Genomic DNA, 14846 nt, shown 5'->3' with positions numbered 1-14846 from the left:
GCAACAACAATACTACAGCGAGAATAAAAGTTACGCCTTCTTTCTTTGCGTGAACATTTGGGCGGCGTTATGCAAATCTTCCCACATTGTGACGTAGACATGTGGGGGCGTGTTAGAACGAGCCGTTTTAGGTAGGCGTGGTTGACTCAACTTTTATAAAGAATATCTCTTTGGATTTGAGACTTTAGTCTTTGCAACTTTACAGATCTTCTTTATGCACCAAGAACTTGTAACACTCCAAAGAGAAAGGAAAAATTGAAATCGCATCATATGACCCCTTTAAAGGAATAGTTCAACCAAAAATGAAACTTTGCTAAACATTTACTCTCAGGCCATTCAAGATATAGATGAGTTTGTTTCTTCATCTGACCAGATTTGGAGAAATTTAGCATCACTTGCTCACCAATGGATCCTCTACAGTGAATGGGTGCTGTCAGAATGAGAGTCCAAACAGCTGATAAAAACATCACAATAATCCACAAGTAATCCACACCACTCCAGTCCATCAATTAACGTCTTGTGAAGCAAAAAGCTGCATGTTTGTAATAACATTTTTATCTTTAACCATTAGAAGTCCTCTATGGAAAGTCCCTTTTCCAGTGATAAAGCTGTCTCATCTGAATCAGGAGAACAATATGCAAAGAGTAGGCACTGTTTACAAGCAAACATCCCAAAACAGTTATTATGGATTATGGACTATTATGGATTATTGTATAGAAGCGAAAGTTAAACATTTAAAAATTAAAACGCCTTGATGGATTTATTTATTACAAATATGCAGCTTTTCCCTCATATGACATTAACTGATGGACTGGAGTGGTGTGGATTACTTGTGGATTAGTGTGATGTTTTTATCAGCTGTTTGGACTAACAGCACCCATTCACTGCAGATGATCCATTAGTGAGCAAGTGAAGTAATGATACATTTCTCAAATTTGTTCCTATGACGAAACAAATTCATCTGCATCTTGGGTGGCCTGCTGGTAAATTTTCAGTAAATTTTCATTATTTGGGTGAAGTATACCTTTAATTTAAAGGGAACGTTCACTTGAAAATGAAATGTCTGTATTGTTTGCTCATCTTAATGTCTCTAAACACCTGTATGACTTAATTTCTTTTATGCAACACAAATTTTGTAGAACTGTTTTTGTCTATTTAATGATTTCATTGCATGAAAAAAAAAGAAAGAAAGAGAGAGAAAAGTTGTACAGATTTGGAATGGATTTGGAGTTAAATGATGACAGAATTTTCATTTTTGGGTGAACTATCCCCTTAAAGACTATTTAGATTATTTTTGCAGCATGGACTTATAATTAAACATCAATGTATCTAATGTCCAATCATAGCAGTTTTCAGGAAAAGCCTTCCCAAACACTGCATCACAAGATACAAAAGCTGCATTATAAAACTTCTCTCTCGCTCTGCAGCGCATAACCTCATAAATCTGCGGCCCCTGTAAAGGAGATGCATAAAACAGGCCTTCGGAATCACCAGCTCACCACGGTGCCCCCGTCTATCAAATAATCACACCTCCCCCTAAAGGAACCTTGCTCTGACACCTCAAGGACCTTTTCACACTGCAGACGGACTGCACTTCCTGTGAGTTTAAACTACTTTAAAGCACTACAAAAAGCATTTCATGGTTGATTCAATGAGCAGCCTTGTTCTTAAAGTCTATTACCAACATTTCGGCTGTAGAATACCTTATTTGGAGAGCAGAACGTGATGTGCAAAACACTTTCTACTCTCAAAATGTCCCAAGACCATTCAACACAGGGTGACCTCTTTTATTCGAGCTCAAAGGTTGGTTACGCATGACAAATTAAGCTTTTCAAGGAAACGTTCTCATCTTTTCCTTTTAATGATCGGCAAAACCAACTAAATCATGACAAATGAAGGCTGCTTTAATTGATGCGACAGAATCTGAAGGCGTTTTGCATTTTCGTTGAATACTCTACCTCCCCTCTCATCACACTTCTGAAAAGTAATTACTAAACACAAACACAAACAAGAGAAGAAGCTGACAGGAATGCATTCTTCTTCTAACAATAATTTTTCTTTTATGCAAATGACAGCTTGACAACACAAAACACATTACTGTTATTGTTTAGAAAAGAAATCCAATTTAAATTCACAAGTTACAAATCATGTATTAAGTAAAGTGAGAAGAATGTCAAATGTAATTCTTAACATTGTTTGAAAAGATTCCTATTTTTGTAGGATACATTACAGGAATGTACGGTTCTTATCTTTTTAATTTTAATCAATAAAACTAAATCATGTCATATCAAGTGCCAAATCAAGTTAAAAATAACTTTTAGATGTGTGTTTCACATTTTGCGTCATCTGTGAACAAATCCTTTCTCATCCTGTGCTTTCTGCTCACAGTAAGTGCGGTTTGGCAGGTCATTATTAAATGCATTCATTTTTTTTATAATAACTGTACTAAATCGATAAGATAAACTAACATCACTACTTTAACACATAAATGCAACTGAAAAATGAGTATAGATTGAACAAAGGCAATTACTATTTTTTTTCTTTTTTGCAGAGAACCAATATACTGTAATTTTTTTTCAGTATTCTTTGATGAATACTTTCTATCAACTAATGCCCTTGCTGAATAAAACTATTAATAAAAAAAAATACTGACCCCAAACTGAACCGTAATGTACCGTGGTACTGAATAATGACAAAATACCATTTTATAATAAAATGTCATTCTTATACAATGTTAAACAAATTTGTACATGGTACTCCAAATTATACTACAGTATTATCATGGTACATGCCCAAAACACATAAAACATTTGTTTCCCCCAAACATGTTTTGTCTTATACCAGTTTTTCCCATTTCTTTTCATTCACACACATATATGGTCATGACACCAGCAAAGCAAACAGAAAACGAAAACTCTAAATCCATATGGTGCTAATCCAGAGGCAATGGGTCATTCGCAGAGCTAGGTTAGTGTGCATGTGAGTAAAATATAAACTACAAATAACCTAATCAAGGTTAGTCACTATAAATGTCCAGTGTGAGGGACGCTGTTTATAGATTAGGCATTTTCTGGAGCTACTGCAAAATGGTCAAATATGCCAAACAATATAATCACACGACTGTGCCTTCTGATTATAATCTGACACTGGTATCAGCAATGCAGGAGTAGCATTAGCGGACCTTCAAGTGGACGGCACTCTTATCATTGAACGGCTTCTGCAGGGACGGTCCATGGTAATGCCCGTGGACAGCTACAGTTAGGACACAGTCATTTATAATAGTGTGCTGTATCAGAGAAATTGGCTAAAGCACCTTCATCCATCTGCGCATCAGATGACATTTCTCCAATTCCCATTATGATAAGACACACTTCATCTGTTAGCACGGCCGGGACACTGTCTCGCCATCTACAGACATACGGAGCCTTGATCTAAAAGTGTAAATGGTCTGCGTTGCTCTTATACCTAAACATGAGGCAATATGATTTTTAATAACTTTCCGGTTCTGATTCACTTCCCTCTCATTGTTTATTTGGTTTTTCTCCCATTATTTGCTTCTTTTAAACAATAGAGTATTGATATTCATGCAATTCTGCAATAGCCGGTTAAAAATAAATAATATGAAGATAAACCAGTATTAAAATAAAATGACACAGAAATGTACATATAAATGAAGCAGTTTCTGGCTGAGATTAATGATGCTGTTATATGGTGTTTTCACACTTGAGTCCTCATTACAAGAACCAAACCTCTTTATATGGACAAAAAAGCACTACTACAATTATTATATTTGTATTATATTTGTACAATTAATATAATTGTAGCACCACTGCAATTATATTAATATTATTATTAAGTGAATTAACTAATATGAATAAGAAAAATGAATAAAAGCATATATATATATATATACAAATAAACAAATATATAAAATAATAAAAGCAAAAGCCTTTTAACATTTTTATGTGTATCATATATCATATTTACATATATCATAATACAAAATCTAATATAAATATAAAACAAAATGTTTACATTATATACAAAATATGTAATGAATTAAATATTGAATTAAAAGTTTTTAATTATACACACACATACACATATATAATGTATTTTTTGTATTATTTTGCTTATTTGCAAGATTCAACAAACAGTTTTTAATTAATTAAAAACAGAAAAAATACTTTTTACAGTTTAATTTTCTAAGCTTCAGTGGCAACTAATTGTTATCTAACAAAAAAAAAATCTCTTATTTGTTTGTGCTCATAAATGCTTTGTAAGCATATCTAAAAATGTGTTAAATGGTAAAAATCTTTTGGGCTCACAAGAAATAATTTTTAGAAATAATCCTTTGGGCTCACTGTTAATAATTTTCATAACCTTATATCATAATCGATGTACACAAAATATTTCTCCATTGCACTATTCGTAACTACTGTACTCACTGTATACACCCCCTCCTTTTTATATCTACTGCTTCTGTCATTCAGATTATTCATATTTTATTACCCATTCATATTTATTTTCAACTGTATATATGTAAATAACCGCTACCAATGCACTTCTGGTTAGATGCTAACTGTATTTCGTTGCCTTGTACTGTAACATTAGCAAAGACAATAAAGTTGAATAATCTAATCTAATCTAAAAGAAATCAATTGATTATTGGTTCTATGTGAAAATACCATGTAATCAGATTGCACACAACCTCAACTGGTCATATGATTTTGTGTTAGAACAACATAAAGCCTACTGGTGATGAATGTAAAATAAAACGCAAAAAGAAGACTATTTTTGTTGAGTGCGGACCATGGTTGAACAGCACGTGTTAGAACAACATAAAACATAGGGATCACAAAAACAATGCCCCAAAATAAATCTGTCTACAGACTTGATGTGCTGTGTCTTCTCAAAACCCTGTAGGAATGATTCTCAAGACACAATATATATCATCATATATATTTATCAACAGAAAGAACAAACTGCATGGTTTATGTGGACGAGCTCTAGAACTGCTCCATCATGTGTCTATCTCTCAATGACTGACGGATAACCTGTGTCACCGTCTAAGAATCAACTGTCAGGGTAAAGAAAGATAAGATACACCTCCCTGTGACACACATCTTTTTTTGTGTGTTTTAAAGCAAGGTGATGGCTGCATATGTACTTGCCAGATCTCATCACAATTTAAAGACAGACACAAGTACTTGCAAACACTAGTGTGGAGACAGTTAAAACAAGTAGCAAGCATGTGTGAATAGGGTACAAACCGGTTTTGACGGGGATAGGGCTTTCTAGTAAGAACACCGTCTGTTTCCAGTGAGTCTTAGTGCAGTCTGGAGCAGTGGAGAACATGACCTAAAATTAAAACATAGCTGCATTAAAAACCTGTTTATGTTAACAGGAAAATGCTCTTGCCCTGCTTGACTTATTTTGAAAAGTGACTGATTAGAAAGAATAGTGATTGATTCTGTAAGTGAGTAAGTGGAAAACTTCATGACTAAAGAGGATTAATGCAAATAAATATTTACAAATAATATTTAGGTAGTTCTTTTTTACATTACAAAAAGATTTACACGTAAAAATCAAATGAGTTGTTTTATTCTACATAAGGAGGGTCGCCCTGTCATGGTGACCGCCAAGATGAAGACCAAATAATACTCACTTCATCCCAGTAACCCCCTAATTATCGGACACTTTTGGTTGCAGAATAAATCAATTACTGGTGATAAACTTGTCTGCCTTTTTGAAAAGCACCACTAACTAAAAACGCTTGCTTTTGTGTGATGTTGCATCTATGGAAGCTTATTTCTGCCATGGAATAAAAAATTAAAAAGGTAATTGCGACTTTTTCCTCACAATCTCACAATTTAGATTTGTTCCTCTCGCAATTGCAAGATACATAAACTCAAAATTGTGGAATATTAAGTAAAAATTGTGAGATATAAACTCCCAGTTCTGAGAAAAAAAGTCAGAATTGTGAGATAAAAAGTAACAATTAACTTTTTTTTTTTATTATTCTGTGGCAGAAACAAATGAAACAGAATTGTGAGACATTGAGTTAGAATTCTATGAAAAAAAATCAAAATTGTGAGATGCAAACTCAGAATTCTGAAAAAAGTCAGTATAGTGAAATATTAACTCACAACTGCAAGAAAAAATGCCAGAATTGTAAGATTATTCAAAAAAAAAAAAGAATTGCAAGATGTAAAGTCAGAATTCCGAGAAAAACATCTGCATGCGAGATGTAAATTCGCAGGTATGAGTTTATAACTTGCAGTCTGTGAGTTTGCTCAGTTGGTCAGAACAAACGTGGCAGACTTGTTACTTACTTGTTCAGATGGCAATATACGGTGAAAATTCTTATTTGAGTCATATATTCCAAGACGAAGGCTAGAATCTGTGATTGCGAAGTACAGTAAATATCCACACCGGTGCGGTGACTGACTGCCACACACACATACTCCTCAAAACATTAGATTCATCCACGCTGGAGCCGTGCCGACTCACAACCCACGCAGGGAAGATAATTCCGCAGACAGCTACAATTGCAGGTTTTCAAACAGAGATGGCGACAAAGAGGCAAAACTTACGGACTGCAGCTTTAAGTTTACTAGGTCAGAAAACAAACCAATTGCTCCTTTAAACCAAATCAGGCCAAATCAAACATAATTGATGTGGTTATCCACCAGATCATTAACACAAACTCAGATGCTGTGTTCAAACATCAAAAATGGGACAAAAGACACAAGACCCCTCCACATCCACCTGCTTGAATTCCTATTATCAGAACCCAGCGCACGATTGCTCTCCCAGTGGCTGATGGGTTTAGCTTATTTCATTGCCTGTTCCAGTTGGCCACTGGAGGAAGGCAAATGCTTATTTCAGCATTTAGGAATGAGAGGCTGGCGATTGTACTGCGATTGCCTCGGGCCTAAAAGACGGCAAGGCGTGACCGCAATTGCTCGCTGTTAAACAGCACAGCACTATTGCTTACCTTGTTTCCGCAGCTCTTGTCGAAGAAAATGTCAAAATAGCCCACGATGGCCTGGAATGAAATATGAGAGAGAGGTTAGAACATGACATTCTGGTAAACGCTCACACGTGTTCGGGCCAGCAGGAAGTAATTAGCAAAACAGAGTAAAAAGAGACATGTTGACAAGTGATTAAAAAAAGCACAGTGTTGTGGAAACGCTCCATATAAAAAAGATAATCATTTTATTAAATAGTCTAGTGATGAATAATAATGCTTTTTTTGTTTGTTTTCTGTGTTAATACACACAACGTATAAAATACCCAATATTATGCAAATGAAAACTACCCTTTTTTTGTCCCAACCTGCCCCCAATGACAGTGGAGCAACTCTATCAATCTCAGGAGCATACTTGTAGTGGCAATGATGCAGAACTAATAGCTTTTAATCCTGACGCAGCTGACAACACGAGGGTCTGCTCGCTCACACAAAGAGCGAGCAGATCAATGAGAAGAGAAAGAGAGAGAGAATACACTGATAAAGAGAAAACGGGGCATAAAAGAGAGGTAAGCAAGACAACAATAGAAAGAAAAAGAAAAAAGGGGGTGACTAAATTTTAAGTAAGATGTTTACTGGAGTTTCTCTTTTCTTTAACCAAATTGGGAGTATTTTCAGCTTTCACTCTTCTGAAAAAATAAATAAATAAAATGAAATAAAATAAATCAGCCATTTACTGGACACCTTACAAATTAAATATTGTTTATAAAGCATCCTTGTGCGTTAAATAAGGTTTAAAACTAAAACAAAATAAATAATATAAAATAAAATAAAAAGCTCCAAACAACTTACAAAATACCTTAAAATAATTTATGAAACCATACATTATTTTAAAGTTGCTTCATTAAGTTAAATTATAAATTAACTTTCAGTCCAATTCACTATTTATGACAGTTGAGATCTAGAGATTCCACTTCTTTTACATTACATTACATTACATAAAATAAAATCTGCCCACAACTTACAAATTTACATAATACCTTCAAATAACTTGTGAAATCATACATTATTTTTAAAGCTGCTTTATTAAGTTAAAATATAAATTAATTTTCTGTCCCATGCTGCTTTAGTAAATAAATGTAGACAGTCTTTAAATCAGCATTATATTATACAAATCTAACACAATTCTCAAATCTAAGCAAATCACTTTTTATCGGAAATGACAGTTGAGATCAAGAGACGTCACTGAAGATGTGACAGAAAAAAAAAGTCAGGTCAGTGTAATTACAGATTGTAATGAACATTATCAGACATTATGTGGAGCAATAATTACCAAACCAGGGCTAATTGCTTATTGAATTCCTTAGGAAGAGTGGATTTGCGAGTCATTTGGCACGCCATGAACTTTGTTGTCACTGAAGACAACAGCTCATAAATATGATTGATTGGAGACAAACATTTCATAACTTTCTCTTTTGATGACTAACATTGTTTCCAAGTACAATATTTCCCATATGCAACTGTACGCAATTACAAATAGCAAAAGACAGCAATTCACTTGAAATGAGTAATTTATATTTCTAAAGTATTTATTTAGTCATGAAAGGTGTGAATTGAGGAGGATTTCCCGGAATGAATGGCTGAGCTGTGTCACTGCACACACCTTCTCACAGATGGATACACACACACACACACACACACACACACACACACACACACACAGAAAACAGAGCGCAGTCACCCTGTGAACTCCCAGGGGACACTGCAGTGATAATGTGAGCCATTCTGCCTGAAGTATCCCAGGGACCTTGTGGGGAGAAATATAGCTCTGGCTTAATGCCTGTGTCTCTCTCTCCCTCCCCTACAAACCGAAGCAGAGCACCTAACTATTAATCCTCCTCTTCTTCTGTTAAAATAGCTTTAAGAGGACAAAGCCACAGCAACATAATAAAGGTTTTAGAACCACAACCACAAACAACTTCTCTTCGGCGTGATTCCTTCATATGGGCTTTGTTTACAATAGGCAATTTTACAAAACAGTATTAAAAACAGAAATGCAAAACAGTGGAAATTAACATTAAATTTGATATATATACAGTATATTTTATATATACAGTAAATGTAATGTTTATATATACAGTTTATATACAGTATGTTATTTTACTTTTTAAAAGCTGTTTGTCCTTTTAAATAATTAAATACAAATTATTCATTTGAGGATTATACTTAATTATATTAATATATGGTTATATTTTAATATAACCAATATATATTTTAATTCACTACCGCTGTATTAAAAACATTTTATTTTCAACTATAATCTTCCCATAATTTTATATAATTAATCATAATTGTTATAAAACAGCAAGTGATGTATAATTTTTGCCTTATATTATATATAAAATTTCTGCACCTCCAAAAGCTTTCCTTTAAATGGGTTCATCCTTTTTGTTAGTGCAAATTGCCCAAAAATGTCAACAGAAACAGGGACCCGACAAAAGAGGATGCGCACTGAAAACAAGGGGGTCAGAGCCAAGTAACTCCCTGTCAGAAATAAAACACCCCCGTTAACGTACCAGGGCGGAGTGAAAGAGCAGACACAAAAGCCCGAGTTGCGTGGGGGAAAGGGGGGAAAGGGGGACAAATGGTGGAAACGGAGGCTTTTTATTCTCATCAAAGTGTTCAGCCTTCACACCCGGGAAATGTCGGCGATAAGTGATGCGCGCGAGCTGTTACCCGGCCCAGGAGGAGGCGCACGAGTCTACCTGGAGAACAGGTCGGGGGAAAATTAATAATTATCATCATCGCTAACACCAACAGGGAGCAATTCATCATCAAGCCCTTTCCAGCGCTATCATGTCGGAGCAGAGCGTGGTGCAGCCAGATACAATTATGCGGCGAGCTGCAGAGGAGGGAGAGCTAATGCGCTTTTGATGGGGTTTATTCACGCGTGCGAGGTGTCACACTCGACCACCTCGAGCTCCCCCCCTCCTCCTTCTCCAGCCAGCGTCTCCCCTTATTCTGTGCACATCACACACCAATGCCAACGAAACTCCCGTTCCTGTTATTCTGCTTTTCTGTCGGAGTTTGACGTTCCGCCGCACTGGAAGCAAATATACAGGGTTTAATTAGAGGGGAAGGACATTACTGCAGGAACACTCACAGTCACCTACATAAAGTGAACTGGAGTACAGAGTGAGGCAGAAATGCTGTAGAAAAGTGTTGGTTAAAACAGAACAAATACAGACTTTCTCGCTTCTCTTCTAGGAGATGATTCCAACACTTTTGTCTTAAAAGTAACTAAAAATTATTTCATACTATTTCAGGAAATTTGTAGAAATAAAGCGTCAAAAATTGAGCCTCCCATTATATTCAACAGTGTTAATGAACAATGGAAGAACCACTGGTTATGGTGCTATATGATCTACATTTACAATTTTTGATCTAGATCTACAGTGCACAGCATAAATGAGTACACCCCCTCTGAAACTTAACACATTCAGTAATTACTCTTTGCTTAGAAGACATGTTATGGTTTTTTAGAGATATAATATTCCAGCAAGTCTGCTTGATCAGTTACCAAAGAAGAATGTTAAAATGATGCAAGAAAATACAATTTTCTTATCAAAGTGATAAAATGTTGTGTTGCAAAAATGAGTACACCCTCCTGAAAGTTACCAAATAAAACAAAAAAATAAATAAAAATTCTGGTGTAAGTTTAAGGCAAGTATTGATCAACAGGTAAGTATGTTGAACCAAAACTGTTAAAGGTAAGTAATTTCTTGATAATTAAGTGTTATATGGCCCACTGAATCATACTCAGACTTAATGCTGACAACAATGAAACCACTTGAAAGAGAACTCTCAGGAGATTTATTTCTTAGCATAAAAGAGGACAACGAACGTGTCTCAGAGCCGGCAAAAGCTGTGAAAAGAGTGACACTTTATCTCACAGAGTCAGATGCAGCATGCAGAAGGGACATGCATGGTTGTTTATCCACACCAGAATTACCTACTGTAGCCAAAGCACCATAAACTCAGTTAGCTTTTTCCAAGGCCCATATTTACAAAATATAGACTTCTGGGAATCCATACTCTGGTCTCATGAGACCAATTCATTCATTTCGGATCTAACAGCATAGAGTACAGAGAGAAGTGCCTGGTTCCCACAGTGGCATTCAGTGGTAGTAAAGCTCTTCTATAGGGATGTATGAGTGCTGAAGATGTGAGGGAGTTGTACTTTATCAACGCTGTCATGAATGCTAAGATGCTACCCTCTTCTCATTCTCTGCATTGTTGGGCATTTTTTTAACATGACAATGAAGATATTCATTCTCCTGAGTTGAAAATCCTTCAGTGGACATGTATTTCACTCAATCTTAACGCTCTTGAGCTGCTGTGAGAGATTCTGTAGAGACGAGCTGAGCAACACTCCCCATTAAAGACCAGGGCATTTAAGGAGGTCGTCCTCCAGGAGTTAAACAGCACAGATGTGAAAATTTGTCATGAACTTGTACACTCAGTGCCAAGAAGGGTCAGGGGCAGTGTACTTAGAGTTATGGAGGACATATTAAGTTCTAGAATATTGCACTTGGTTGAATTAAATCTAGGTTGTACTCAATTATGCAATCCTTCATTTAAACAAAAATTGACAAAAAAGTTTCTTATTTTACAGATATTAATGGCATGTGTTTCTCTGTTTTTATTAAGAATATGTTTAATACATTTCAATGTTGCAATCTTTCTATGAATTATATTAGTGATCATTAAGAAAATACATCTTTTATATTTAATCAGAGGGGGTGTACTCATTTATGCTGTGCACTGTATAATAAAAACATTTTACCTAAAATAGATAGTCCAGACAATAAAACGTACTGTAAAATTCAGGACTGGATTAGCCATATGGGCATTTGGGCAAATGCAATACCTTCCTCCAGCCTGGTAAAATCAACAATGAAGTGACATCAAGAACAGTTTGGGTTTGTACACTACTGACATCACAGCTCTAGTTTGACTCTGCTGGGACTTCTGCATCTCCAAACTCTTTCCTTTAAATGGGTTCATCCTTTTTGTCAGCGCAAATTGCCCAAAAATGTCAACAGAAACAGGGACCCGACAAAAGAGGATGCACACTGAAAACAAGGGGGTAGTAACTCAAACAGCAGCCTCGAACCCGCGACCTTCGGGTTCCAAGTCCGACTCTCTAACCATAAGGCCACGACTGCCCCCTATGAGCACATTACAATGCAAAACATGTGTCACTCGGTATGGCAATGACACAGTTAACTTGATTTTACAGCCACTGTGAAAAAGTTTTCCAAAACGTATCAGCATCTTTCTCCCAAAATATTTGTTTCTCACACATTTCTCTCAATAATATTTAAGCACTCCTGTATAATAATAATAATAATTCATTACATTTATATAGCGCTTTTCTAGGCACTCAAAGCGCTTTACATTGTCAGGGGGTATCTCCTCATCCACCACCAGTGTGCAGCATCCACCTGGATGACCCACCTGTACATACTGATCTGTTAAAACAAGTTGGCTTGGATGTTTTATCATGCCAATGAAAGTCATAATGTGCCCACCAGAGCAACAAAAATACAGTAAGAATTGCTTGTACTCAAAACTTTACGTCCCTGCTGATAAACTACCATGCATATACAGTAACCTCTTTTTGATTACTTTGGGGCATTATAGGCTTGATTAGATTCAGAGCTTAATAGTCACTTTAAATAAAAGCATTTGCTAAATTACGATTACTACTGCTTTACGACAACTACTGGAGGTCAAGAACTAACAAAGAGTAACTTGTATGTACAAAGGAAGTGTAATTTGCATAAAATAAACATATACTGTACCACACTGATCATCTATACTGAAACTCCACTGACTTGATTTCACCCAAAGAGTCTCAGCAGCTCCCCAGTCCATGGATTTGTCTATATAGAGCTGTGCTACTGTCAACATTGGCCCAGTGTTCATTCACTGGAAATGTCGAGTCAGTCTCTGAAGCCATCAGAAATGCAGGATGAGCACATTTCAGGATGTCACTGCACTTTTTAACAGAAATGATATGCATGATGCAAACAATGAATCATAACAGATGGATACTGGAAGGGGTGAGTAATACAGTGATGTTGTTAATAACTAACATTTTATTACACAACCACCATTGTTTAAATGTTTGGGGTCCGTAAGATTTGTAAAATGTTTTTCAAAGTCTCTTTTGCTCACCAAGGCTGCATTTATTTGATCAAAAATACACTAAAATCAGTAATAATGTGAAATATTATTGCAATTTAAAATAACTGATTTCTACTCTAATATATGTTAAAATGTAATTTATTCCTGTTTTGGCAAAGCTGAATTTTCAGCAGCCATTATTTCAGTCTTCAGTGTTAAATTATCCTTCAGAAATCATTCTAATATGCTGATTTGATGCTCAATAAACTTTTATCTATATTAAAATCAATTGTGCTGCTTATGTTTTTGTGGAAACTGTGATACTTCTTGAATAGAAAGTTGAAAAGTACATCAAAAGAGCATTAATTTGAAATGTAAAAAATTGTTTTACACTGTAAAGTTGCACCATTTAAACATCCTATCATAACTTCCAATTATAAGCTAAGCACATTTTTAAAAGTACTTAGGACTTGCTAATTACTACTAGTACTAAGAGTCCTTATAACTGACTTCTACCCACTGCTTTGTCTGCATTTACATTTTACAAATAAGGAGAAAACAAGCATCATCCCTCTTTATTTTTTTCCCCACACACTGTATGATCATTACCAGTATTGTTCTTGTCACAGCTTGATGTAACAAAGCGTCCTTAGGGCAAATCACCACTGACGCAAACATTACGCAAAACCATCTTCAGATGTGCTTCAACTGCAGAGCACTAGACGTGCCATGAACATTTTATACCTAATATACAAACTCTAGGCCCTCAATGTTAGCTGCGTTTTTCTAGCAAACATATTTTCTTGAAAGGAATAGTTCACACAGAAATTACTCTCACGTCCTTTTAAACCTGTATGATATTATTTTTCAATAAAGCATTATAGAAAAAACTCTCAAGAATGTTCATGCTGCTCTGCTTCCTACAACAAAGGCTGTTCAAGATCTAACAAAACCAAAACGCACCACAGAAATAGTCCAAATGACCCTTTTAAAGGCAAAAGGCATTGGTTCTTGCAAATGTCAAATGACTGCATTGCACCAGCTCGATTAAACTGAATGGACAATTGTATTCTACAATGAAGATGAATTTCAGTGACTATTGACACAACGCTATTGTGTGGTTTCAAAGGACTTGGAATATATACTACAGTTCAAAAGTTTGGGGTTGGTACATTTTTTGAATGTTTTTGAAAGAATTCTGTTATGCTCACTAAGCCTGCATTTACAGTAAACAGTAAAACAGTTTACAGTAAAAACTGTTATTGTGAAATATAATTCTATTACAATTTGCATTATATTAATTACATATGTATTTTAATTTAAAAAGAACTGTTTTGTATTTTAATATATTTAATAAAGTATTCATGTGACACAAACTTATCCATCCACACATGAAATACTGTTTATTCCGAAACAGATCCTGAATTTGAAATATTATTTCAGTTAGTTTTACTCCATCTTATTTTTAATTCCAAGAAGGGAACTAAAGTAAACAAGCAGCACAGCTTACTCCACTTACTACTACTTTGGCCAAAAGTGAGCTTAAAGATACATACTGAATTTATCTAAATGAATCTGACACATTTAGGAGAGACACATTTTTTTCTGGAGGGAGGTGAAAGAGAAAGCAAGAGAGATACTGAAAGAGAGAGAGAGAGAGAGAGAGAGAGAGAGAGAGAGA

The 14846-nt window shown here is 35.4% G+C and overlaps 1 protein-coding gene across 1 annotated transcript in view; it reads right to left on the bottom strand.

The window, feature by feature from the left end:
• The window catches only part of prmt3 (protein arginine methyltransferase 3), a 55781-nt gene that overhangs the window by 3854 nt on the left and 37081 nt on the right, over positions 1-14846 (bottom strand). The window contains exons 14-15 of the mRNA XM_016452300.1: positions 7001-7051; positions 5274-5361 (exon numbers count right to left, since the gene is read on the bottom strand). Of these exons, the coding sequence (XP_016307786.1) occupies positions 5274-5361; positions 7001-7051 (139 nt within the window). The remainder of the gene's footprint in view (positions 1-5273; positions 5362-7000; positions 7052-14846) is intronic.

The sequence above is a fragment of the Sinocyclocheilus anshuiensis genome, unplaced genomic scaffold, assembly GCF_001515605.1.
Source record: "Sinocyclocheilus anshuiensis isolate Anshui unplaced genomic scaffold, SAMN03320099.WGS_v1.1 scaffold579, whole genome shotgun sequence".
In the NCBI taxonomy this organism is placed as follows: Eukaryota; Metazoa; Chordata; class Actinopteri; order Cypriniformes; family Cyprinidae; genus Sinocyclocheilus; species Sinocyclocheilus anshuiensis.
Note: the sequence above shows the minus strand (reverse complement) of the source record. Positions and strands in the feature narration are given on the sequence as shown.